This window comes from Dipodomys merriami, unplaced genomic scaffold (assembly GCF_024711535.1).
Source record: "Dipodomys merriami isolate MVZ:Mamm:240054 unplaced genomic scaffold, mDipMer1.0.p SCAF_6, whole genome shotgun sequence".
NCBI classification, from domain to species: Eukaryota; Metazoa; Chordata; class Mammalia; order Rodentia; family Heteromyidae; genus Dipodomys; species Dipodomys merriami.
The window spans coordinates 70717574-70745326 of NW_027206179.1; the positions used below are offsets into that span (position 1 = coordinate 70717574).

Sequence of the window (27753 nt, forward strand, 5' to 3'; positions counted from 1 at the left end):
CCCAGGTCCCAGAGTTCAAGCTGCATAATGGGCAAAAAAAAAAAAAAAAAACAAAGAAAAACCATCTTATTTTCTTCTTTACTTTGTTTTTCCAGCTGTTGCTTGTGCACTTACATACATAGAGAAGTGCTCATACATACACATGAACACACACAAACACACACACAGCTTCTTCTGAGAACCCATGTGTATCTCAGTTCTCTATAGGAAATAAGAGGCAGGGAGGGCGCCCTGTGATTCACTCGCTCATTCTACTGAGGCTGTGTTTCTGGTTAAGGCCTGACAACTGGCAGCTGGATGCATTGAAACACTGTGTTCCCTGTGCTTCTCAAAGGGCTTCTGGAAGCCCTTACCCCAGAAGGAACCATGGAAGTCAGCCTGGGAAGGATGGATTTGCCTCAATGGAGGAGGCCTGGCCTCACTTGGCCCTGCTGTGGCCTGGGGAGCCTGCATCCTTCCACAATCCCCAGGCTCCTGGCTTCTTTCTTTTTCTTTCCTGTGCTCACAGACTAAGCCTTTGAGCCCCTCTACCATGACTTAGGGTTCCGCTACCTCTTCTACCCACTCTTTTCCTTCCAACTTTAGACTAAGATTGCAAGTTATGCAAATATGAGACAAACAGACGCAGACTGAAGAGAGACTCAGCAAGGCCCAAGTGCCCGCATTTCTCTCTCTCAGCCAAACCTCCTACTTGGAATGTTCAAACATGGGACATGGCTTTGCTAATGCTTAAAAAATGTTTCCTCTCCAGGAAGGGGCGGGGGTGGCTTTCCAGAGGAAATTCCTTCCTTCATACATGATGGTTTGTGACTGGATTACTCACAGTTATGCTGGTAAAAAAAAAAAAAACTATTGTGCTTCGTGGAAACCATGAACCTAGCTCCTGCTAAAGAGACTGCAGGTGTGAATTCAAGTTCTACAGCTGCCCTCAGAGGGCTTGTGTGCAGTGGGGAAGCAAGCAGTGGAGAAAAACTAACTGAAGAGAGCAGAGGTGGAAGCCTGGGCACCAGTGGTTTACTCCTGTAATCTTAGCTGCTCAGGGGATGAGATCTGTAGATGGAGGTTGGAAACCAGTGTAGCCCAAAAAAAATCTGTGAAACTTTCATCTCCAATTAACCAGGGTATGTCTCGTCAGCAAGAGGTGAGGCTTAAGTGGTAGAATGCCAGCTGAGCAAACATGAAGAGCAAGAACAAGAGGATCTTAAGTCCCAGCACTCATAGGATGAGAGAGTGAGAGCAAGAGTGCACATGTGTGTCTGTTTTGACAAGTTTCTTGACTGGTATTGATTTCCAGTCTGTGAACAGCAGGACTGATGGTGGACAGGGCTTCCCAGACACATACCCTTCTTTGGGATACCCCATCACAAGAGAGATGCAGTCCTGGGCTGTAGTAGAGGCCTGTACCATCCCATGGAGAGCTCTGGAGTTGGTCCCTACATGAGGGACCAGCCTGAGATTCTGTCAGGGCAGCAGGAGAGCAACTGAGCCATGGGCCCCATATCTTATAGTCTCTTTGCCTCCTTTCCATACACATGGTACATACCATACATGCCATGATTATAGAAGCCAGAACCAGGGTTTTGGGGTTTTGTTTTATGTGTTTTTTTTTTTTTTTTTTTAATTTTTTATTGTAAAGATTCTATACAGAGGGTTACAGTTACATGAGTGGGGTAATGAGTACACTTCCTCTTGAACATTGTTACCCCCTCCATTGTTTTCTCCCTACCATCCCCTCCCTCCCTCCCTTCCCCAAGGTTCTTTTTTTTTTTTTTTTTTTTTTTTTTTTGATTGTGATTAAGTGATTACTTAATTTCCGGAAATTCACAGTATTGTGGAATAATGATGCTCATTTAAAGTCACACGTTCATTCTAACTTTCCTGGAGCAAATTGTCTATCACAGTCTGTAATATATAACGGTGTTCATATGTTATATACCATACACGTGATCAGCAGCATGGGGATATTTAGTAGTGGTTCAACCAGATGAGTGGGAGTTCTTTGTTTCTTAAGTCCTGTTAGTTTTGTCATATCACCTAACATTTTGGATTTATCATCCGCTTATCAGGGAGACCATGTACTGTTTGTCTCTTCGTTCTTGGCTTACCTCGCTCAACATGATTCCTTCTAGCTCCATCCATTTCCCTGCAAATGCCATTATTTTGTCATTTCTAATGGCTGCATAATATTCCATTGTGTATAGATACCACAATTTTTGGATCCATTCATCTGTGGTGGGGCATCTAGGTTGTTTCCATATCCTAGCTATTGTGAACAGTGCTGCAATAAACATGGAGGTGCACGTGTCCTTGTATATTGGTTCCTGTTGTTCAGGGTAGATGCCTAGAAGTGGTATGACTGGGTCGTAAGGGAGGTCAATCTTTAGCTTTCTAAGGACCCTCCAGACTGCTTTCCAAAGTGGTTGTTTTATGTGTTTTAAAGATGGAATTTCCTATGTATGTACAAGGTTAGCTTATAACATTTTACCAACACCCTCCCTCTGCCTCTTCAGTGCTCAGATTATGGTGTATACCAGCACACTCAATTCCAAAATACAGGTTTAAGTGGTCATCAGTTTTTAGATAAAATATAGGGAGAAACCACAGGAATATAGCTAAGGTACAGATATTAAAAACAGCTTTTTATAGGATCTTAAGATCATAGTTTGAGTCCAGCCTGGCCAGGAAAGTCAAAGAGACTCTTATCCCAATTAAGCACCAAAAAAATCAGAAGTGGAGCTGTGGTTCAAGTGGAAGAGCACTAGCCTTGAGCAAAAAAAACTCAGGATCAGTGCCCAGGCCCTGGGTTTAAGACCTAGGGCCAGCACAAAAAAACAAAATGCCAGCTTTTAAAAATTCATTGCACTGGGCTGGGAAGGTTGCTCAGTGGTAGAGTGCTTGCCTTGAATGCATGAGGCGCTGGGTTTGATTCCTCAGCACCACATAAGCAGAAAAAGCTGGAAGTGACACTGTGTCTCAAGTGGTAGAGTTCTAGCCTTGAGCTGAAGAACTGAGGGACAGTACCCAGGCCCCAAGTTCAGGCCTCATGACTGACCACCCCCCCCCCCCGCAAAAAAAATTCATTGGGCTGGTAGTCTAGCCCAGTGGGTAGAGTGCTTACATGTACAAGGTCCTAGATGCCCTGCCTAGAAATTCTTGCAAAAGATATAGATTACTCACCTAAGGTAGATTTTCTTAGAACTTCTACATCAGGAAACCAATGAAGTTTGAAACCTGGGTATATCACATTTTACACACATACACACTCCTTTTTGGATTTGGGTTTTAAAATATGTTTTTGGTGATTCTGGGCTTTGACTTCAGGGCCTTGCTAAGCAGGCACTGAGCCAAACTCAGCCCCATCTTTTCATTTTAGCAGTGAGGCAGACACATTCTTGAGGAGCTCTGTTTTAAAGGGGCAGGATTAGTTCCTTCTCTTTGGTCCAGAGCCAAGTATCTGAGGCTGAGAATAGTGTGCTTAAGGCTGTTCCCCAGAAAAGAATAAGCAGCCGGCCTCTTCTCTTGTCTTCGTGCAGCAGTGTTTAGCCCTTCCAGCTCCTTTTCTGTGGAAGCTCTGATAAAGCACGGTTTCATTTGCTCATGTACTTACATATATTTGAGTCTACAAGAATAGGGTAAGAGCCATGTGCTGGTGACTCATGCCTATAATCCTAACTACTCAGGAGGCTGAGATCTGATGATGGTGGTTCAAAGCCAATCTGGGCAGGAAAGTCTGTGAGACTCCAGTTAACCACCAGAAAATCAGAAGTGGCACTGTGGCTTAAGTGGTAGAGTGCTTGCTGAAGAGCTCAGAGACAGTACCCAGGCCCAGAGTTCAAGTCCCACAACTGATCACTCCCCCTCCACCACCCCCCCAGCCCCGCCCCGCCAAAAAAAAAAAGGATAGGGTAAGAGCCCAGAGGACAATTATCTGGGCAGTACCTTGATTCTCACATTATAACTCATGGAGTTAATACCATGCCAAGTTTTGCTGGACCTGGTATGGAATGTGAGAGACAGTGTCCATAGTGGTCTTCTACTCTACCTAGTTAGGCCTACAGAATGTGCTTCTGGATTGGAGACAAGAAGATAATTCCTAACTAGGGAGGGTAGATAAAGCCAGCAGTTCTGTTTTGCTCATGTGGAGTCATTATACTATGGCCGTAGGTCAACAATGAAGTAACTTTGAGGACTGGAGGCATCTTAAGCCAGATGATGGCTTCTAGCTCCAGCATGCTGTATGCCTGGAAAAGAAAGCAGGCTTCTTGGACATCGTGGTTGTGTTCCTATTGGACCAACATCACTTTTCCAAGACACTAAACAATCCTGGAGTAAGCCTGCTAAAGCATTTTAAGAAAAGAATTTAGTACCGTGACTATATCATGTTACCCACCTTATTGCTCTGTTAATAGTAAATGGTGAGCAGTACACAGAGCCCATCAGCACTGATGTTTCTGAACCTCTATATAAGAGGCTGCCCTAAAGGATGGCCCAGACTGGAGTTACTGGGAAAGAATAATGCTTACTTGGGGAAGTTGTTACGGCTGCTGCTGTAGCAGTTCATCTTAAGTTTCCTTTCATCTGGGTCTTGGTGCATCACCTGAGCTTTGTGCCTTTTCTTCACCATCTCATATGCTGCACATAAGCCTGTCCAGTAGCATCTTGTGTCAGTCCCTGCCTATAGCTCCTTCAGAGTCTAATTCAGCCATTCACTCACTTATTTATGGAATCCATATACAGTCTCCCCCACTTCAGCTTTTGGTTTTCTGTCTTTGGTTTAGGAGAGGGCTGCCCAAAAGTTTTGGCCTGCAGAAGTTGATAATAATTACACAGCAGTGTTTTGTTTTGATCAGTCCTAGGGACTGAACTCGAAGCCTGGGCACTGTCTCTGAGCTTCTTTTGCTCAAGGCTAGCACTCTACCACTTGAGCCATAGCACCACATCCAGCCTTTTCTGTTTTTTTTTTTTTTTTTTTTTGTCGGTCGTGGGGCTTGAACTCTGGGCCTGGGCGCTGTCCCTCAGCTCTTCAGCTCAAGGCGAGCGCTCTACCACTTGAGCTACAGCGCCACTTCCGGTTTTCTGGTGGTTTATTGGAGATAGGAGTCTCACGGTTTCTCCTGCCCGGGCTGGCTTTGAACCGCGATCCTCAGATCTCAGCCTCCTGAGTAGCTAGGATTACAGGCGTGAGCCACCAGCGCCCGGCAGCCTTTTCTGTTTATGTGGTAGTAAGGAGTCGAACTCAGAGTTTCATGTATACTAGGCAAGCACTTTAGCATTAAGCCACCTTCGCAGTCCCACACAGCAGTTTTGAAGTAATCTGGAAGAGATTGGAAGTATTTGTGGATGCCTACTGAATAAAACTCATTCCATTTCTTTATATAAATATGATTTTTAAAAAAATACATTAGCCAGCGCCGGTGGCTCACACCTATAATTCTAGCTACTCAGAAGGCTGAGATCTGAGTATTGCCCTTCAAAGCCAGCCCAGGCAGGAAAGTCTATGGGACTTTTATCTCCAATAAACCACCAGAAAACCGGAAGTGGGTCTGTGGCTCAAGTGGTAGAGCTCTAGCCTTGAGCTGAAGAGCTGAGTGACAGTGCCCAGACCCATAGTTCAAGCCTCACAACCAAAAAAAAAGAGAATACATTAAACAGGTGCTGGCAGCTCACACATGTAATCCTAGCTACTCAGGAGGCTAAGGTCTAAGGATCATGATTCAAAGCCTAGGCTTAGGTAGGAAACTGTGTTAGACTGTTATCTCCAATTATCCACCAGAAAACTGGAAATTGTGCTCAAAATAGTAGAGCACTAGCCTTGAGCAGAAGATCTCAGGGACAGAGCCTAGACCCCAAGTTCAAGCCCTATGACCAACCCTCCCAAAAGAATATAAAGCACTAAAGATAATTAATATTGAATCTGTGTGAAATCTATACATATCATCTCATTTTCTGCCTGAGGCACCTATGATATTTCTGAAAACTGTAGCCGTGACGTCAGAAATGGTGCTGGGATGTGCCATTACATCCTTTTAACCCTTTTAGCCTCATTTCCCAGATGAAGAAATGTATGTTTACAGGAGGAAGAGGATTTGGTAAAGGTTACACAGCTGTAAGGTATCAGAGGGTAGGTGTGAACTCAAGTCCCTGGGCTGTGCCTTTACATGTGGTATACTAGAGATATCTGTTCCTGAGGGACCTAAAAATATAGTCTGCTTTCCTTTTCTTAAGACACAGATGAGCCGGGAGCTGGTGGCTCACGCCTGTAATCCTAGCTACTCAGGAGTCTGAGATCTGAGGATTGCAGTTCAAAGCCAGCTTTGAAAGGCAGGAAAGTAGTCCATGAAACTCTTACCTCCAATTAACCACCAGGAAACTGTAAGTGGCCCAAATGGTAGAGCACTCACCTTGAGCTGAAGAGTTGAGGGACAGCACCCAGGCTCAGAGTTCAAGTCCCACAACTGACAAAACACACACACACAGATGGACAGGGCTGACAGTGTAGCTCAATGGTAGAACATGTATCGACATGTGAGAGGCCCTGCATAATGAGGATTATGTCAGGATCATGCACTTCAAAAACAAAAGGCAAACCAAGGAAATACCCTAAGGCCTTAGGAGAATTAATGTGCATTTCCATAGCATCTTCTGAGAGTTACCATGTAGAAACTAACATACTTGCTACACACAGATGATGGACCGGTAATTTTATTTATAAACAAGTTGACTCATGAATGTGATTCAGTTTGATGAGCCCAAGTCTTGATATATGTTCTTGTGCTGATTCCTCTTTCCTAGATTTGAAATAGAGTAAACACAGATCTTAAAATAGTACAAGTCTGGACTCACCTACAGGTGATGTGGTCCTTTCAGGAGTTGTCACCTTCTTAATTGCCAACAAGACCTGAAGTGACAAGTGATTTACCCTGAAAGAGATGTGGCTACTGGACACATTTCATATGAAGCAAAGGCTTGTGTTTAGAGCCAACTCTCATTGCCACAATTGTTAATAGGTGTCAAAAGCTCTGGAGTGATTGGCTGGAATGTCTTTTTTTGCTGGTCCTGGGGCTTCAACTCAGGGCCTGGGCACTGTCTCTGAGCTTCTCTTTGCTCAAGGCTAGCACTCTACCACTTGAGCCACAGAGCCGCTTCATGCTTTTTCTGTGAATGTGATACTGAGGAATCGAACCCATGGCTTCTTGTAATCTAGGCAGGCACTCTACCAGTAAACTACATTCCCAGCCCTATACCTTTGACTTTTTTTGGTGATTAATAGGAAAGAAGTCTCATGGACTTTCCTGCCCAGGCTAGCTTTGAACCATGATACTCAGATCTCAGCTTCCTGAGTACTTTAGGATTGTAGGCGTGAGCACTTGGCCCTGAGGGTCTCATAGACATGACCTCATTGCATAGCACAGCTAAGAAGGCAAAGCAGGACATGCTTCCTGCCTGAACTCCACTACCTTCTCCCCATGGCTTCTCCAGATGACAAACATTTGTCTTTTCTGTCAAGCCCGTGCCACCTCATAGAGCAGCCCTGTTCTTAAAAGTTCATGTTAGGTGATCGGCCCTGTGGGTAATAAGCATATAGTTTATGCCCTTTGTGAGGTAGGTGGGTGCAGCAGTTAGTCATGTGGAGTTTCAGGCCTAGCCAGATTTCTCCTAGTCCTAGTCCTAAGGAAGTAGACAGACACATGACAGCTCATAGATACCATGTAGCCTATCCAGAGATTGTAGGGATAGAGTGGTTCTCTCTTCCATAGCCAGATTGCCTTGATCTGAAAGCAGCTCTGGCCACCCCAGTGTCCTGGAGACTTCCTTTGTTCCCACCCATGACTTCCTCACCTTCTACTCTCTTCCTGCTCTTTCATTGTTCTTTTTTTTTTTTAATTGTGAGAATACTGTACAGAGGGGTTACAATTACATGGGCAAGATAGTGAGTACATTTTTTATCCAGCATTGTAGCCTCCTCCTTTGTTTACCCTTCCCATCCCTTCCCAGCCTCCCCACCCCACCCCACCCTCCCCCCCCTGTTGTAAAGTTCGTTTTCGACATGACAACTTGTACTTCTCATTGTTGCAACAGGTCCACCTGTATCCTTATTTAAATGACTTATTTTTCCCCTTCCCCTCCACAAATTATACTGACATCAAATACAGTGAAAGCAGGGGTTAACTGTGGGGGAAGGAAATACAAAGCAACAAAGAAATAATCTTATAATTGCATTAGAAACAAATGCATGAAAGAAAAAAAAACATTTAAAATACATATCTTAGGGTTCATTTTCCTAACATCACCTTATCTGACCTTTTCTGCTTGACTCATACATATACTAGATATTGCAAATAAGGGAAATCATGGGACCTATGTTTCTTTGGGCTTGGCTTACTTCACTTGATATAATTTTTTCCAAGTCTTTCCATTTCCTAACAAATGGGGCAGTGTCATTCTTTCTGATGGAGGCATAGAATTCCATTGTGTATATATACCACATTTTCTTGATCCATTCATCTACTGAGGGGCATCTGGGTTGGTTCCAGATCTTAGCTATGGTAAAAAAATATGGAACACTTCACAGATTTGCATGTTATCCTTGCACAGGGACCATGCTAATCTTCTCTGTATTGTTCCAATTTTAGTATATGTGCTGCCGAAGTGAACAAACACTCTCTCATTGTTCTTTACAGTGCTCAAGTTCTCCTTTGTGGAAGCCCCTTTTGCTACCTCTATTGGCTTCTGCTTTGTCCTTGTCCAGGAGCCACCATCCATGAGGTTCTTTCTTTGTCCTAGTCCTTGTGTCCCAAAAGGCCAAGTGCCAAGTCACAGCCTTTGTGGCCCTGGCACATTTCTGAGTCCTCTTTTTTTTTTTTTTTTTGTCGTGGGCCTTGAACTCTGGGCCTGAGCACTGTCCATCAGCTCTTCATCTCAAAGCGAGCGCTCTACCACTTGAGCCACAGTGCCACTTCTGGTTTTCTGGTAGTTTATTGGAGATAAGAGTTTCACAGACTTTCCTGCCTGGGCTGGCTTTGAACTGAGATCCTCAGATCTCAGCCTCCTGAGTGGCTGGGATTACAGGCGTGAGCCACTGGCACCCGGCTCCTTTTTTTTTTTTTTTTTTTGACTCGCTCTTTCACCTGAGTACCTCCAGCACTGCACCTTACAGTGCCCTCAGGTTCATGTTCATATGATAGTGGTCTCTGAGTGCTCCTGAGAACTTATTCACAGGGGCAATACCTGGGATAATCTGACCTCGGGCTGCAGCTCCCCATCCTGGCTCCTGAGTACTGCTGCCATTTAGGCCACCTGTCCCCAGGGACTGCTTTAACTGGTCCATCAATATGGATACCTATTCTATACCTAGAACTTCTCCTGCCCAGTCCATCAGTGCCATCCCTTCCTCCTGGGGCGGGGGAGGCGAGAGGATATTGTCTCCTGACTCATATCCATTCTGCCTGTTTCCTCCTGCCCTGTGTTCATCCCACACCAGTTCAAAGTGACCAACAGGGCTCAAAATGCTCCCATTATTGCCTGCCTTTGACAGATCCCTAAGGGCAAGTCTCTACTGCTGTGGCCAGCACCAGAGAGGATAAACAGTCAAGTATTTCATAAATGAATCTTTTTTTTTTTTTTTTTTGGTCAGTCATGGGGCTTGAATTATGGGCCTGGGCTCTGTCCCTGAGCTCTTCAGCTTAAGACTAGTGCTCTACCACTTGAGCCACAGGGCCAGTTCTGGTTTTCTATTGGTTAATTAGAGATAAGAGTCTTACAGATTTTCCTGCCTGGGCTGATGATCCTCAGATCTCAGCCTCCTGAATAGCTAGGATTACAGGTGTGAGCCACCACCTGTGTCAGGCTGAATGAGTTTCTTAACAGCCTCCCTCCCCCCTAGGGCACACCTAGGGGTGAGCTAGGATTAGATCCTACTTCCCTGACTCCTTCAATTCTTCGTCTTGTAATTTCTTTCTTTCTTTCTTTTTTTTTTTTTGGGGGGGGGGGGGTCCGGTCATGGGGCCTGAACTCTGGGCCTGGGCGCTGTCCCTCAGCTCTTCAGCTCAAGGCTAGCGCTCTACCACTTGAGCCACAGTGCCACTTCTAGCTTTTTTCTTTTTGCTTATGTGGTGCTGAGGAATCGAACCCAGGGCCTCATGCATGCAAGGCAAGCACTCTACCAGTGAGCCACCTTCCCAGCCCCCGTCTTGTAATTTCTTTGTTTTTATGTTCACATAAAAGTTCTCGGAAGGTGGCTCAGTGGTAGAGTGCTTGCCTTGTTTGTGTGAGGCCCTGGGTTCAATTCCTCAGCACCACATAAGCAGAAAAAGCCAGAAGTGGTGCTATAGCTCAATTGGTAGAGCGCTAGCTCTTCAGCTCAAGGCCCAGAGTGCCCCAGGCCCAGAGTTCAGGCCCCATGACTGGCAAAAAAAAAAAAAAGAGAGAGTTCTCAGAAGAGAGGAGCTTAAGCTTTTCCTTATCTACTATGTATTCAGATTCTCTTGAGCTCTGGACACAGGCTCAACAGTACAGGTGTGGTATGACCTCAGCCTTTGTCATTAGATGCCACCTAGATACTTTCTGAATGTTCTTAGGGCACTGGTAGGCACTGTGTGGGGACACGTGTCACCAGTGACAATGATATGTGCTTACCTCTCCATGCTTCTTTCCCAGGAAATGGCAGGCAGAGCACTCAAGCAGACGGGCAGCAGGAGTATTGAAGCCGCCCTGGAGTATATCAGTAAGATGGGCTACCTGGACCCGAGGAATGAACAGATTGTTCGTGTCATTAAACAGACTTCCCCAGGTGAGTGCAGTGAGGTGCATGAGAATTTGAGAACATGCAACTGTTAGCAGGAAGAGGTCTGATAGCTTAGCTTTGGTCAGTAGATAATTACTTGACACATAGCCTTGTATGGCCAAAGGATGCACTGAGCCTACCCTGGCCTGATAGTAAGGCCTAGAGAGGGGAGAAACTTGTCTGTGTACTCACCCTACCCCTATCTGAAATAACCTGTAGTAAGTCTTGTCTAGAGGGTTTTTGTGCTTGTTTTGTTTTCTTAAAAAATGAAAAAAATCCAGCAGAGTGAGTAAATATGTTCTTTTTACTTGCTCTTTTCCTGGAGAAAAGTCTTTGAAATACTTACCAGTTCTAAGTTGGGCACCAGTGGCTCATACCTGTAATCCTAGCTACTTAGGAGGCTTGAGCTGATTGCAATTTGAAACCATCTTGCGTAGGAAAGTCTGTGAGACTCTTATCTTCAATAAACTACCAAAAAAGCCAGAAGTGGAGCTATGACTCAAGTAGTAGAGTACTAGCCTTAAGTACAAAAGCTCAAGTACAGTGTGCAGGCTGAGTTCAAGCTCCTAGGATCAGCATCCAAAAAAAAAAAAGCCAGGCTGGTAGCTGCTACTCCAGAGGCTGAAGATCGAGGTTCCAAGTCAACCCAGGGAAGGAAAGTCCCTGTGAGCCAACCCCTGCAATCTTTGACTCTTTCTCCAATTAACCACCAGAAAACTGAAAGTGCAGCTGTGGCTCAAAGTGGTAGAGTGCTAGCCTTGAGCAGAAAAGTTCAAGGACAGCACCTAGCCTCTGAGTTCAAGCCCTACAACCAACCAGAAGCACAACTTTTTCACACTCAATGACAGGTACTTCTAGGGATCTCTGGGATTTTTTCAAGTGTCCCCTGGAATGGACAAAGGAACCCACAGTGCTTTATTGGCTATCAATTATGTTCTTCCCTGAGAATGCAGGATAGGCCATATTTTAGGTACTTTGAGACCCTGGTATGTGACAAAGGATCTATAGCTTGCAAAAGTATTTTCTCCATTTATATGAAAACCCTGGAATAAAACCTGCTTCACATGAATGAGAAACATCTCACAGGTCTTATAAGTTATATCTGTTGTTAGGAGAACACAGATTTCTGTTTTCTTCTTGAGAGAAGGTCTTTCTAAATGCGTTCCTGTTCATTTACATCATGATTCTTGGAGTTCTGATGCAAAGGGAAACAAGATCTACTCTGTAATGATTTTTTTCCTAATGGCCTTTGCTGTGCTGTAATCACAGGAAAGCATTAACCCAGGCAACCAAACCATAATTTGGTTACTGTAACTTCTGCTCAGTGTGATGGCTGTTAAGGCCTTCACTCTGCTGAGTTATCATGGAGGCACGGATGTGGTCCTCCTGGATGGGCAAAGTCACAGCTTTTGGATTACAGCATCCTCTGCCAAAGCAGGCTCTGGAGCAGAGCATTTGAGGTGAAGAAATGAAAGGAGGAGCCCTTTTTATTCCTTCCAGGCATCAAATTTAAATCAGGAAAATTTCTTAAAGTAGAAAAGTCAGGAATTGGAGACAGCAGCAGAAGTCCATCTGGATGTTTGTGGAGGGAGCCTATGGGGTTTTTTTCTTTTTGTTTTTGTTTTTATTTTTATGTTTGTGCTGGTCCTAGGGCTTGAACTCAGGACCTGGGTGCTCTTCCTGAGCTTCTTTGCTCTAAGCTAATGCTCTACCACTTGAGCCACAGTTCCACTTCCAGCTTTTTGGTGGTTAATTAGAGATAAGAGTAGCTAGGAGCCAGGAGCCTGTGGCCCATGCCTATAACCCTAGCTACTAAGGAGGCTGAGATCTGAGGAACATAGTTCAAAGCCGGACCAGGCAAGAAAGTCCATAAAACTCTTATCTCCAATAAACCACTCAAAAAACTGGAAGTAGTGCTGTGGCTCAAGTGGGTAGAGTGCTAGCCTTGAGCTGAAGAGCTGAGAGACAGAGCCCAGGCCCAGAGGTCAAGCCCCACAACTGAAAAAAAAAAAAAAAAAGAGTAGCTATGATTACAATTCTGAGCCCCCAATGCCTGTCTGCCTTATTTGATTTTAATAAAGACAAAAACCCAGGAAGCCTTTGATTTAGAGAACTAGGTAAAAGGAAAGTAGACATTTTGAGTGTGTATGATTCTGACCTTTGTTAGAGAAGGAGAAAAAGCAGACTTTGGGAATCCTGTGACAGTAAACTAAACTGTCCCACATGACTTGAGCATGTCATGTAGAAAACAATGCTGGCTGTATACATGGTTCCGGACAAAACTGAGACTGTACCTTCTCTGGCCTATAAGCCATGCACTCCTTGGCCTGTGGTCTCCTCTCCTCTTCCCATGCCAGATTATGGTGATTGGTCCCTGCTGGACAGTATGTACTCTTTCCAGCTCAGAGTGGAGTCCTTGTGCATCTGTTCAGCCCCAAGAAACATGGCTAGTATGAGGATCAGCCTGAAAGTACGAGAACTCACAGATCCTTTCACCTACAGGAGTTGGATCACTAAGACCTGGTGGGTTCTTGTTCTTGCTGAAAAAAATAATTCAGGGACAGACTGTTTTACACAGCTAGGTTTGTTACAAGCAAAAGTGAAAGGAAACAGCAAAGAAAACAAGCAGCCAAATGTTCTGATCTTTCAGGGCCTAAGCACCCTTACTAGCCTTAGGAGCTGTTTAACTGGCATGTTAGTTTATATACTTCATTGTGGAGTATTCTAGGTAATGGGAAGACTTTTCCTAGAAGCTGTGGCTAAGGAGATTACCTCACAAGGGCAAAATGGTGATTTGCAAGGGTGTGTATGCATAATCCCACAACTTTAATTAGTGCTAGTAAAGTCTTCCTGCAGAAGTGAAACAGAACCACAGAGTGGGAGATTCACAGAACTGCCAAAGTGTCAATGGGGTATTGAATCAGGAGGTGAGTAGAATTGAGGACTTGTGTGGGGGCACCAAAAGCTCTCATCATCCGTTTTGGAGTGGCTGCTACTAGACTCATATTCCTCTGCCCAAGACCCCCTTAGTCTCACTCTGATACTATCCTTCTGTTCTTCCTGCTGCAGGAAAGGGCCTTGCACCTGCCCCGGTGACACGGAGGCCCAGCTTCGAAGGTACAGGTGAAGCCTATCCACCCTACCACCCGTTGGGCAGCTCCGCCTATGAGGGTCCAGGCTTTGGCACCGAGGGCCCCACTGCACTGGAGGATGTGCCACGGCCCTACATGGATTTCCTCTATTCTGGGGTCAGCCCCCATGGCGTGCATGGCCACCAGCACCCTCCCAAAAACTATGGTGCAGGAGTGGAGGCTGGGGGGACGCACTTTCCCTCCTCAGGTGCAGCCCTGCCACTGCCAGGTGCTCACTACAGCCGCCCACACATCCTGGTGCCAGCTGAGCCCCTGGGCTACAGTGTGCAGCGCAGTCCCTCCTTCCAGAGCAAGACGCCACCAGAGCCAGGAGGCTACTCTGGCCTGGCTGCCAAGGGTCAAGGGGGCCCACCAGGCCCTGGCCTGGCTTTCTCAGCCCCAACCACAGGGCTGTATGCTCAACACATACACCACAAGCAGGCTGGGACCCACCAACTGCATGTGATGGGGTCCCGAGGCCAGGGGTTTGCTGGTGACAGCCCCACACAGAGCCTGGTTGCCTCCTCCAGAAACAGTCTCAACATGGACCTGTATGAGCTGGGTGGTGCCCCTGTGCAGCAGTGGCCAGGTGCCACGCTGGCCCGCCGTGACTCCCTGCAGAAGCCTGGCCTGGAGGCACCACGCCAACACATGGCCTTCCGGTCCAGTGGCCCAGGACCCAGCAGAACCAACTCCTTCAATAGCCAGCAACCTCGGGCCGGTGTGACAGGCCAGCCTGAGCCCTCCCTGCCCACCCCCAACACTGTCACGGCCGTGACGGCCGCACACATTCTGCACCCTGTGAAGAGTGTGCGGGTGCTGAGACCTGAGCCACAGACAGCTGTGGGGCCCTCGCACCCCTCCTGGGTGCCTGCCCCTGCCCCTGCTCCTGCCCCTGAGGGGCTAGACAGCAAGGAAGAACATAGCCTGGGCCTGGGCAATACCAGTACTCACCCCCTGGATGTGGAGTATGGTGGCCCAGACCTCAGGTGCCCACCACCACCCTACCCCAAGCACCTGTTGCTGCACAGCAAGTCTGAGCAGTATGACCTAGGCCTGGACAGCCTGTGTGCTGGTATGGAGCAGAGCCTTCGCTCAGAGCCCACCGACAGGGGTGACAAGAGCCACAAGAGCACGAAGGGGGACAAAGGCAGCAAAGATAAAAAGCAGATCCAGACCTCCCCAGTTCCTGTTCGCAAAAACAGCAGAGATGAAGAGAAGAGAGAGTCTCGCATCAAGAGCTATTCCCCATATGCCTTTAAGTTCTTCATGGAACAACATGTGGAAAACGTTATAAAGACCTACCAGCAGAAGGTGAACCGCAGGCTGCAGCTGGAACAAGAAATGAGCAAAGTAATTTCTGTCTTCATTTTTAGCTCTCTCTCTCTCTCTCTCTCTCTCTCTCTCTCTCTCTCTCTCTCTCTCTCTCTCTCTCTCTCTCTCTCTCTCTCTCTCTCTCTCTCTCTCTCTCTCTCTCTCTCTCTCTCTCTCTTTGGTAACAGGCTTCTCTGGAAGTCCTATTCTTTCTGTTACATTTCTTTATCACGAACCCATCTCAGGGTCATAGTCGTGTGTATGTGTGTGTGTGTGTGTGTGTGTGTGTGTGTGTGTGTGTGTGTGTGTGTGTGTGGTCCTACTCAATTCTGTTACATTTCTTTATCTGTGTGTGTGTGTGTGTGTGTGTGTGTGTGTGTGTGTGTGTGTGGTCCTACTCAATTCTGTTACATTTCTTTATCTGTGTGTGTGTGTGTGTGTGTGTGTGTGGTCCTACTCAATTCTGTTACATTTCTTTATCTCTGTGTGTGTGTGTGTGTGTGTGTGTGTGTGTGTGTGTGTGTGTGTGTGTGTGTGTGTGTGTGTGTGTGTGTGGTCCTACTCAATTCTGTTACATTTCTTTATCACGAACCTATCTCAGGGTCATAGTCGTGTGTGTGTGTGTGTGTGTGTGTGTGTGTGTGTGTGTGTGTGTGTGTGTGTCCATCCATGTGTCAGTTCTGGAGCTTAAACTTGGGCCTCCTGTTCTCACTTTTTGTTTTTTTCTTTTTTCTTTCAGTCCCTGAGGCTTTAACTCTGGGCTTAAGCACTGTCCCTGAGCTCTTCAGCTCAAGGGTAGTACTCTACCACTTGAACCATAGCACAACTTCTGGTTTTCTGGTGGTTAATTGGAGATAAAGAGTCTCTCGAATTTGCCGGGGCTGGGCTGGCTTTGAACTGTAATCCTCAGATCTCAGCCTCCTGAGTAGCTAGGATTACAGACATGAGCCACCAGTGCCCAGCTCACTTGGGATTTTTGCTCAAGGCTGTTGTACTACCACTATAGCTATAACCTCCACTCCTTGCTGGATTTTTTTGTTGTTGCCAGCCTAGGGCTGGCTTCTGTCATCCTCAGATCTCAGCTCTCTGAGTAGCTAGGATTACAGCTGTGAGCCACCAGCACCTGGCTTCATAGTCTTATTGTGGATCAGTGACTCAGAAAAGTCACAAATGTGGTGGCTTCCTTTTCTCCTTCCCTTCCTGCTGACCTTGGGGAATCTGTGATAGCTGTGTATAATGTGGCTAATAGGTAAACTGGCAAGTTGATTTTTATGGCATTTTCCTCATTCTTGAAGAAGCTATGTGAAGGATGACTTACCACTGAATGAATAAAACCAAAGTTCCAGGTTTATAAATTGAAACTGAGATTTTTAAAGAATATATCTAGTAGTGATCCATTGATACATCCTATAAGTAATTTGTAAGTAATATTTTAAACATACCAAGTAATTGACACTATGAAATGCTAGGAAGAGGTATTTATTGAAATAATAAGATAATGTAACAGTAAATATGAGTTACACAGAACTCTGAAAGTCGTTTGTGTTCTTTCTATTGTCCCATTCATTGCTTTATGTTTTCTCTTCCCCATCTTCTCTGAGCTGGTGATTACTCTAGGAGTTCCAGGAATGGTATCATCCCTTTCCCCTTATCTTTTTTTTTTTTTTCAGCTCTTTTCTTTCTTATTGTGAAAATACTGTACAGAGGGGTTACAATTACATGGGCAAGATAAGGAGTACATATCTTATCAAGCATTGTAGCTTCCTCCTTTGTTTCCCCTTCCCATCCCTTCCCAGCTTCCCCCTACACCCCAACCAACCCTCCCCCCCACCAAAGATGTAAAGTTTGTTTTCTATATGACAACTTGTACTTCTCATTGTCCCCTTATCTTTTAACTAGTAGAGTTTCCTTCATTTTTAGAGTTGAAAGTCACTTACAAAAGAACTGTTTTTGTCTTCTCTTCCTTTGGGTTACAAATTTTTATTTCTATATGGATAAAAGAATAATACTGGGCCGGGCGCTGGTGGCTCACGCCTGTAATCCTAGCTACTCAGGAGGCTGAGATCTGAGGATCGCGGTTCAAAGCCAGCCCGGGCAGGAGAGACCGTGAGACTCCTATCTCCAATAAACCACCAGAAAACCGGAAGTGGCGCTGTAGCTCAAGTGGTAGAGCGCTCGCCTTGAGCTGAAGAGCTAAGGGACAGCGCCCAGGCCCAGAGTTCAAGCCCCACGACCGACAAAAAAAAAAAAAAAAAAAAAAAAGAATAATACTGGGGCTGGGAAGTTGGCTCAGTGGTAGAGCGCTTGCCTTGCATGCCTGAGGCCCTGGGTTCGATTCCTCAGCACCACATAAGCAAAAAGAAAAAAGCCGGAAGTGGCGCTGTGGCTCAAGTGGTAGAGCACTGGCCTTGAGCTGAAGAGCTGAGGGACAGTGCTCAGGCCCAGAGTTCAGGTCCCACGACTGGACCAAAAAAAAAAAAAAAAAAAGAATAATACTAATTATTGTTCTGCTTGTAGTGTAGTAGAACCATTCTTCTGTAGCATGCTCTTGGTTCCAGGACTTTCCCTGCTCCAATCCCTTGTTGCCACTGGGCTCGCTAAGGTGACTCTTCTGACTCATTTTACTTGTGTGTAGGCTGGACTCTGTGAGGCTGAACAGGAACAGATGAGGAAGATCCTCTACCAAAAGGAGTCTAATTACAACAGGCTGAAGAGGGCCAAGATGGACAAGTCCATGTTTGTGAAAATCAAAACCCTGGGGATCGGTGCCTTTGGAGAAGTGTGCCTTGCCTGCAAGGTAGACACACATGCCTTGTATGCCATGAAGACCCTGAGGAAGAAAGATGTCCTAAATCGGAATCAGGTGGCCCATGTCAAGGCTGAGAGGGACATCCTGGCTGAGGCAGACAATGAGTGGGTAGTCAAACTCTACTACTCCTTCCAAGACAAAGATAGCCTGTACTTTGTGATGGACTATATCCCTGGGGGGGACATGATGAGCCTGCTGATCCGGATGGAAGTCTTCCCTGAGCACCTGGCCCGCTTCTACATCGCAGAGTTGACTTTAGCCATTGAGAGTGTCCACAAGATGGGCTTCATCCACCGAGACATCAAGCCTGACAATATTTTGATTGACTTGGATGGTCACATCAAACTGACAGATTTTGGCCTCTGCACTGGATTTAGGTGGACTCATAATTCAAAATACTACCAGAAAGGTACTGTCCTGGGTGTGCTGTGGGCATCTCCACATCCATCTGGAGATCAACATTCTGGGGCAATTGGTCCCATACGGGTGGCTCCTAATCATTGCAAAGTTACCTCTCACTCCATTTTATAATTTGATGTAACATCCTTTTCTCCCTGAAGGAATAGTGTAATTTATGTGAGTTGGTGGGGAAGGGGAGGCTGGGGGTATTTTTTGTGGCCGTGTTTTTGGTTTTTTGTTTTGTTTGTTTTTAAGGTAGTAAGTAGCCTTTAGTGTTGCTACATTTTAAGGTCATAGGAACTTTGTGAAGAAACGTCACTTTTCTATTATTTAAAAGAAGCTTTGAAAAACAAGCGTATGGTCTAAGGGGGTAGATCAGTGTCAGAGCACTTGCCTAGCATGGACACGGTCCTGGACATAAAAAGAAGGAAAAGCCTCACTGCTCCTCCTACAGCTGACCTGATTCTAATGTATCGTTAGCTTCATTTCCTATGGTTCTATTTCCAAAGACTAAAACCAGCTGCTGCTTACCTTATTTATGATTGGAGTTCCTGAATTAATCAATTTTAATACTCAAAACTAACCTTCATTCTCACTGAGCCTATTTTTGAAGTCTTCTTTAGTTTTTCTATGCTCATTATGTCTGCTGGACAGGTGCCATTAGTGTGAGAAGTGAGCGGAGTGGCATGCCCTCATCCTTCCAGGCTTGCTTTTATTATTATATTTTTTTAATTTTTTTAAAATTTTTAATCCATGCTGGGACTTGAACTCGAGGCTTGAGTGGTCTTCCTGAGCCTTTTTGGCTTAAGGTTACCTATCTACCACTTGAACCACACAGCTCCACTTCTGGCTTTTTTGCTGATTAATTGGAGATAGGAGTTTCACAGACTTTGTTACCTAGCCTGGCTTTGAACCATGATTACAAGCATGTGCCACCGAAGTTCAGTTTCTTTCCAGCCTTTCTTACCATGCTTGATTGCCTGCTTACTACAGTGTACTTTGCTATTACTACTTCAGGCCACTGGCATTGCCCTTAGCTAGTCTCAACCAGGAGCCACAGATATCCTTGTGGAACAGTTTGGGGAGGATTCTTTGTCCTAATGTGTTAGCAGCTGATTGAAATTACTTGTTAAAACTTAATTGTCACATTGGCTCATAAGATTCACATTACTTTCTGTTCTTTCACCATCCCTCATTCCTTGGCAAAGGGAGCCACATCAGACAGGACAGCATGGAGCCTGGTGACCTCTGGGACAATGTGTCTAACTGCCGATGTGGGGACAGGCTGAAGACTCTAGAACAGAGAGCACAGAAGCAGCACCAGAGGTGCCTGGCACATTCCCTGGTTGGGACTCCAAATTACATCGCGCCAGAGGTGCTTCTGCGAAAAGGTACACTAAGGGGTTGCTTGTCACAGGCTCACAGCTAGCCATTGACTTGAGTTGATTTTCCTTTCCAGCCCTGAGGGGCCGGATAACTTTTATGAGGTCTCTCTTACCTTTAGGTTTCCAAGACTAAATATTTCCAATGTATATTTGTGCCCAGGGAAGCTTAAAAGCAAAGTGATTTCTCTCAGCTCTGTTCTGGAAGTTTTCTTGCTTCATGCACTATTAGGCCAGTGTCCGCTTGTCCCCTCCCTCTGGCTGTGATGAGTGTAGCGCCTGGGCTTTCTACCTAAGATCCAGAGGAAGTGGCTCTGAAACTGAATTTTCCAAAACATGTGATGGAAACAGTTCTGGGACTACTACTTGATCTGCCAAACCCATCCCTGGGCTTTAGGCCTCACACTCTCTGTCCTATATTCCTGACCAGGTAATTCTGTGTCTAGCACAAAAATACTGTTTTTCTCTCATTTTTCTGCTAGCCCCAAACTACTGACAAATCTTACCACACTACCTTTGTAGTGAGCATAAAGTCACTAATACTCAGCAGAAATTGTCTCCTGGATGGATTTGTCTGTTTGGTCAAACACAACATTGGTTTCAGAAAATGAGGAATCCCTACACATCTGGGCCTATATGGCCCATAACAACTGGTGGGCTGCTGGCTTGCTTCTATGTTGTGCTAATTCAGGTAACAGGCAGTCTCTCCCTCCACATGCATTGTTGGATGTTGTTGGGGCCAGCCAGACCTGTTCCGATTGAGGGTTTTTCTGTTTGGTGTGGAGATGCCAGGCAGGAGGTAACTAGGAGCCAATCAGCCACAGTTAGTGAGTACTAACCTGGTGCCCAGGAAAGGAGCTCTGGACTGTTATTCTTGAGTCTCAATGGCAAAACAAATGTGTAAAGGAGAGAATCCAGAGATCTAGCAAGCCATCTGAGGGGCTGACCTCTCATAAATTTAGTTCCCAATAACAAGGACCACATGGCAACAAGACTAGCTCCTCTTGACTAGGAGAAACAATGGAGCTCTGAAGGAAAACTACGAGATAATCAAAAGTTAAATGAACTTTCCCACCTCAGGGTGGCCCTGAGTACCTACCCCAGACAGGGACTTTGTTGCGGGGAAACACTTGGCTCTGCTACAGCCACATATACAGGAAAGGCATTTGGAGTTACAGTGCATTGTCCAGTCATCTTTGCCAGAGTAGCCCTTCTCTTCATATCTTCAGCTCCATCTAAAAATGCCTTAAAGGTCCCCAGGAAACCCTCTTAATGATGGCTTTATCCAACTATTCTCAGGTCATGGCACTTTGTGGTTTTTTATTTCTACTATCTTCATTTGTGCCTCTGTTTATGTGATCAGTTGGTAACAAGTATTGTTGTTAAGGACTACAGTGATCTCTTAAAATTAAAAAAGTGGTTTCTTATTATGAAAGCATCCCAAATATATCACCTACTGCTGACTGGAAGTAGGCAAGTACCATGTGGCCGGGGTTCCTGTGAACTAGCACACTGGCATGAGGCCTCCAGCTGCTTTCTGAGTCCCTGCAAGGACTCTTGTCTTCTTTCATGAGCACCAGTACTACCTGAGTATGCTTCCCTGAAGTCCATATGCTCAGGATCTGACAGAAGTCATCTTGACGGGGAGTCTGCTCTGCACTGGGACTGATTGAACGCTGTCTTTCAGGGTACACGCAGCTCTGTGACTGGTGGAGCGTTGGTGTGATTCTCTTTGAGATGCTGGTGGGGCAGCCGCCCTTTTTGGCACCTACCCCGACAGAAACCCAGCTGAAGGTAAGTGGGAAGGGATGTGCACCTGCTTATGAGCGCTATACTTTCTGATGCTTCTGAAATCCTCAATTACTATCTGACTTCTTATTGGTTATAATGGAATTTTTTGTTTGTTTTGTTTTAAAGCAGCCTCTGATGTAGCCCCAGCTGGTCTTGAACTTGAACTCTCAATTTTTTTTGGGGGGGGGCCTATTTTTGGTACTAAACTCAGAGCCTCGGTACTGTCTCTTAGCTTTCTTGATCTATTCTACTGCCTTGTGACTTTAGCCACAGCTCTACTTCCAGCTTTTTTGGTAGTTAGTTTATTGGACATAAAAGTCTCAGGGAAGCTGGGTGCCAGTGGCTTACCCCTGTAATCCTAGTTACTCAGCAGGCTGATCTGAGAGAATTGTGGTTCAAAGACAGCCAAGCAGGAAAGTCCCTGAGACTCTTGATTTCCAGGTAAACAACCAGAAAACCGGAAGTGGCTGTGTGGCTCAAGTGGTAGAGCACTTGCCTTGAACTGAAGAGCTCTGGGACAGTGCCCCAGACCCAGAGGTGCCAGATCCTCAGATCTCAGCCTCTTGGGTAACTAGGATTACAGGCATGAGTCACCAGTGCCCACCTTCCATTTATTTGTTTGGTTGTTTTTTTACCAGTCCTGGGTCTTGAACTGAGGGTCTGCACACTGTCTTTGAGCTGCTTTTGCTCAAGGCTAGCACTCTACTACTTGAGCCACAAGTACCACGTCCGGTTTTTTCTGTGTATGTGGTACTGAGGAATCAAACCCCTGGCTTCTTGCAATCTAGGTAAGCTCTTTACCACTAAGCCACATTCCCAGCCCCTACATTCACAATGTTGATTCACCGTTTCCACACTCTTAATTCCAGTTTTTAAATCTCAGAAACTTTGTACCCATTAAATAATAGTCCCCCTTTCTCCCTACCTCCCCCCTCCCTTCCTCACCTCTGTTTTATTTTGTGTCTCTGAATGTGACTACTTAACGCATATATATGGAAATGAACATTATTTGTCCTTTTGTGACTGACTGCCTTATTTCATTTGGCATGTCACCTCCAAGGCTCATTGTGCTTTAGAATGTTGGAGTTTCCTTCCTCTTGGAGGCTGAATTAGAATCCTTTGTTTGTACCATATATTGTTTATACACTCATCCAGCAATGAACCTCTGGGTGTTTTTACCTCTTAGCTGTTGTGAAAAGCGCTGCCATGAACATGGCTATGGAAGTATTTCCTTTGGATATATAGGCAGAGGTGGGATTGCTGGCTCTGTAGTCATTCCATGTTTAACTTTTAGAGGAACTGCCAACTGTTTTAACAGCTGTACCAGTTTACAATTTCACCAGTAAAATACACAGCTTCTGACTGATTCTCATTCTTTCTGCCAACCCTTAAAACCCTCACTCCTCCTATGTTTTAAATTCTGGCCATTTTAGTGGGTGTGTACCTCCATTCTTCTCTCTGAAGTTACTTTTTTTAAGAAACATTTTAAAAATTTTATTGTCAAGGTTATGTACAGAAGGATTACAGTTACATAAGTAAGGTAGTAAGTACATTTCTTTTGGAACTTGTTACTCCCTCCCACTTACCCCCACCCCTATCTCCCTCCCCAAAGTTACCGTCTATTGTCTAAAAGTGACTATTTTGGCCCAGTAAATATTGAGTGACTACAGTAGAAAACAATTGCCATTGCTAAAGGAAACTACTTATAGGCTAGAGATGTGGCTTAGTGGTAAAATGTTTGCCTATGCATGAATCCCTGGGTTTCTTTTCCTCAGTACCACATACACAGAAAAAGCCAGAAGCGGCTCTGTGCCTCAAATGGTAGTGTGCTAGCCTTGAGCAAAAGAAGCTCAGGGACAGTGCCCAGGCCCTGAGTTCATGCCCCAGGGCTAGGGAAAAAAATACTATTTATTGAGATGAATTCCAGGAAATGGAAACATTGTTGGGTTTTTTTGTTTGTTTTTGCTTTTTTGGTTTTTTTTTTTCTTTTGTATTTTTAGTGGGGGGGGCAGTGGGGGGGAAGGGCGGTGCAGAATTGAGGGAGGAAAGATGAGCAAATGAATTCATGGTATTCAGTATGAATGAACTATACAATTTGTGGGAGAGATGAGAGGGGAAACTAAAGGAAGGGGTGACATCCAAACATAATTATACTCATTAGCTGACTTGAAAGAGCCTCATAGACTTTCCTGCCTGGGCTGACTTCAAACCTCAATCCTCACATCTTAGCCTCCTGAGTAGCTAGGATTACAAGTATGAGCAACTGGTGCCCAGTGACACAGTATTTTTTTTTTTTTTGACACAGTATTTTTTATAGAAGAAAATCAGTGTCTTCTGAGCTGAAAATGACAAGCCATCTTCTAAAACCACACAGACTTATTGCTGCTTGGACCAACAATTGCTTCCTCTGTGTCTTTTTTTTTTTTTTTCTGACACTAGATGCTTTAAAAGGCACAGCATCTGGCTCAAGTGGTAGAGCGCTAGCCTTGAGCTGAAGAGCTGAGGGACAGCGCCCAGGCCCAGAGTTCAGGCCCCACGACCAGACCCAAAAATAAATAAATAAATAAATAAGTAAAAGGCACAGCATCATATACTATCAAAAAAAACACACTTTAGCTTACCATTAATTTATTTTAGTTTTCCATTTTGCCTATACTCGAGCTTAAACTCAGGGCCTCTGGGTACTGGTACTCTTAACATTTGACTTACCATTCCTACCTTTAGCCCTTTGCAAAAAGTTATCTTTGAAGATAACAGTCTCAAGAATTTTCCTGCCCATCCTCAGATCTAAGACTCCTGAGTAGCTCTAATTACATGTGAGCCACTGATGCCCAGCTCTCAGCTCACCCTTGAAATGTGAGGAGAAAGCCTTTGGTTCTGTTGTCTCTTCAGGTGATAAACTGGGAGAACACGCTCCACATTCCAGCCCAGGTGAAGCTGAGCCCTGAGGCCAGGGACCTCATCACCAAACTGTGCTGCTCAGCTGACTGCCGTCTGGGGAGGGATGGCGCAGATGACCTGAAGGCCCACCCATTCTTCAGCACCATTGACTTCTCCAGTGACATCCGCAAGCAGCCAGCCCCATATGTCCCCACCGTCAGTCACCCCATGGACACATCCAATTTTGACCCAGTCGATGACGAAAGCCTTGAGAATGAGGCCAGCGAAGGTAGTGCCAAGGCCTGGGACACGCTCACCTCCCCCCACAACAAGCACCCAGAACATGCGTTCTATGAGTTCACTTTTCGGAGATTCTTTGATGACAATGGCTACCCCTTTAGACGTCCCAAGCCTTCGGGGGCAGAGGTTTTGCAGGCTGAGAACTTGGATTTAGAAAATTCTGATCTAGTGGATCAGAGTGAAAGCTGCCAGCCTGTGTATGTGTAGGTGACCCAGGGCCACCTGGTTTTGTCAGAGGTTGGGCTTACAGTCTGGTGGCTCTTATTTTAAATTAGTCCGTTGATTACATCACTTGAAATTCTGGTCTTCGTTAAGGAAACCCAAAAACCAAGAAAAACTTTTTTTTTTTAAGGGACTCAAGTCTAGTTGATCTTTATTTCTAGATTTTGGTTGATGGCCAGCAGGGAGTGCCACCATGCCTTTGAATTGGCTTTTGAAGACCTTCTTTCACTGCATTAAAACATTTTAAAAAATTAGCATAAGTTAGAGCACTTATTTTGTTGATATCCATTTTTTTCTTAACTAAATTATAAGGATTAACTTTGACAAATCATGCTGCTGTTATTTTCTACATTTGTATTTTGTCCAATAGCACTTATTCACATTTAGGAAAACACATGAAAAGTGAAGGACATGTGATAAGAAATCTCTGTGCAATAATGTTTTTAAAAAAATAACACTCTGCTCAGATTTCACAGAGACTGTTTCTGTTTTGTATATTTCTCACATTTTAAAATTGTGATATAATGTTAAAAAGCTGCTTTTTTGCTTTTTTGCATATTATATAGTATATTAGGAAGTGTGAGCAAAGAGATGATATGGGTGTGAGTTCAGATGTTTGGTGTGTGGAAAGTACTGCATGAGCAGAGGTTTTTCTATTATAAAATTACCGTATCTTGCCGTTCACAGCAGGTCCTGTGAATATGTATGTACCAAGTGTTTTTAAATGAGGTATTCTAGACCACAGTTAATGTATTGTGTGGGTGACTTCTTTGCCATGATTGTATCCCTTATTGTTTTGTTAAAGAAATGCAGATGTGTAAATGAGAAGTGATTTTTGTTTTAAAATGTATGTGTCTTTGGGTATGATTGGTTTCTTGCAGGGGTTGGTAAACATCAACATTTGTCATGTACTAAACCTATATATGTCAAAAGGGATGAATTCAGCTATGCCAAGATATTGTGGTTAATCATGGATCTTCTGTCTTATTCTCTGACTAGCATGCTCTCATTCTTGTATTGTTGGTGTGTGGAATTCCGTGTCTAAGACCCTACTACTATTTAATTTTCCCTAATGGACTGCTCCACAATAAGGTTAGATGGATGTTATTCTTCCATTGGTCTTAGACAGCTGAGACTTTAACATGAAATTAAGTAATCTCACAGTTCTTTTTCTTTCTCTTTTTCTCTTTCTCTCTTTCCTTCCTTCCTTCCTTCCTTCCTTCCTTCCTTCCTTCCTTCCTTCCTTTCCTTCCTTCCTTCCTTCCCTCCTTCCTTCCTTTCCTTTTTTTTTTGCTTGCTTGCTTGCTTCCTTCCCTCCTTCCTTCCGTTCTTGTAGTGTGCTTTGAAGTGTCAAATCTCAACCTGGTTTAAACAATACACTTTCCTAACTTTTGTTTGAAAAAAAATCTGCAAAGTAACATTGGAATAAAAAAACAAGCCATACGTATTTTCTTAGACATGTAGTTGTATATATAACTATATAGATAAACACAAAATATTCCTTATTTCAATTAGTATGGTTCTTATTTAAAGTGATGTGAATTAATGAAAAGTTGGATTTTTTGCTTTTTATAAGATCTGATGCATCATATTTTTCATTATATTATTCCACATTATTTTTCCTTGAAATTCTTAGCATAATATATCTATTATTTAGTATGTATCTAGGCAGCAACACATAGAAGTTTATCAGTGTCTAAGAACAATTCCTGTGTACTGGTTTACATTTGTATGAATGGCATATCCTGAAGACTGCTGTGCTTGTGTCGTGACTTACAGTATTTCACTATTTTATAGGAATTCCTTGTTGTCATTTACAGCGCTCTGACATACTTTCATGTGGTAGGTTCTTTCTCAGGAACTCAATTTAACTATTATTTATTGATATATCATTGCCTTTTAAAAGCTTCTACTGGCACAATTTATTATTAAAATTTTGAATCCAAGCCTCTTAGTTGGTGTCATTTTATTGTTGTACATGTAACAACGTTGTCTTGCAGGACACAGTAACTCCCATACCTTCTTGGGCATCACATGTAGCTACATGTTTTTTGTGTGTGTTTGTGTGTGTGTGTGGTTTTTTGTCTCCCCCCCCCCCCACCAGTCCCAGGTTTTGAACTCAGGGCCTGAGATTTTTGCTCAAGGCTAGTACTCTACCACTTGAACCACACCTCCACTCAAGGCTAGCACTCTATGACTTGAACCATACCTCCACTTCTGGCTTTTTTGTGGTTAACTGGAGATAAGAGTTTCACAGACTTTCCTGCCTAGGTTAGCTTCAAACCTGGACTTTGTAGGTGTGAGCCACTGCCGCCTTCTTCTTTCAGCTTCTCCTTTTTTTTTTTTTGTCAGTTATGGGGCTTGAACCTCAGGGATTGGGCGCTGTCCCTGTGCTCTTTTTGCTCAAGGCTAGCACTTTTTTTTCTCAAATATTTCTTTATTGAGATTAGGTGACTACATAAATTTTACAATACCGTGGCAGAGTTATACTTAGCTAAAGTCACAAACACCTTTTAATCTTTACAATGATAGTCATCATTATCTTAATCTACATACATAGTTTATGAACTCTATGACCTTTAACAATAAAATGATTTCTTTCAAATCTGGTGATACATACATTTCTTTTTTTGCTTAGTATCAGCTGTTCCTTTTTTTTTTTTTTTTTGCCAGTCATGGGGCCTGAACTCTGGGCCTGGGCGCTGTCCCTCAGCTCTTCAGCTCAAGGCTAGCGCTCTACCA

General features: G+C 44.5%; 1 protein-coding gene and 1 non-coding gene across 3 annotated transcripts in view; one reads left to right on the top strand and one right to left on the bottom strand.

Moving 5' to 3' along the window:
- Nucleotides 1-26957, top strand: part of Lats2 (large tumor suppressor kinase 2) — an 87194-nt gene extending 60237 nt beyond the window's left edge. For both annotated transcript variants that reach the window (XM_070003129.1, XM_070003130.1), the window contains exons 3-8: nt 10657-10789; nt 13853-15267; nt 17864-18446; nt 19645-19827; nt 21506-21612; nt 24502-26957. In XM_070003129.1, the coding sequence (XP_069859230.1) occupies nt 10657-10789; nt 13853-15267; nt 17864-18446; nt 19645-19827; nt 21506-21612; nt 24502-24996 (2916 nt within the window). In that variant the 3' untranslated portion in view covers nt 24997-26957. The remainder of the gene's footprint in view (nt 1-10656; nt 10790-13852; nt 15268-17863; nt 18447-19644; nt 19828-21505; nt 21613-24501) is intronic.
- On the bottom strand, nt 8551-8655 carry LOC138814405 (U6 spliceosomal RNA). The gene has a single exon (XR_011367984.1). It is a non-coding gene; the product is annotated as a U6 spliceosomal RNA (small nuclear RNA).
- Nucleotides 26958-27753: the final 796 nt, after the last annotated feature.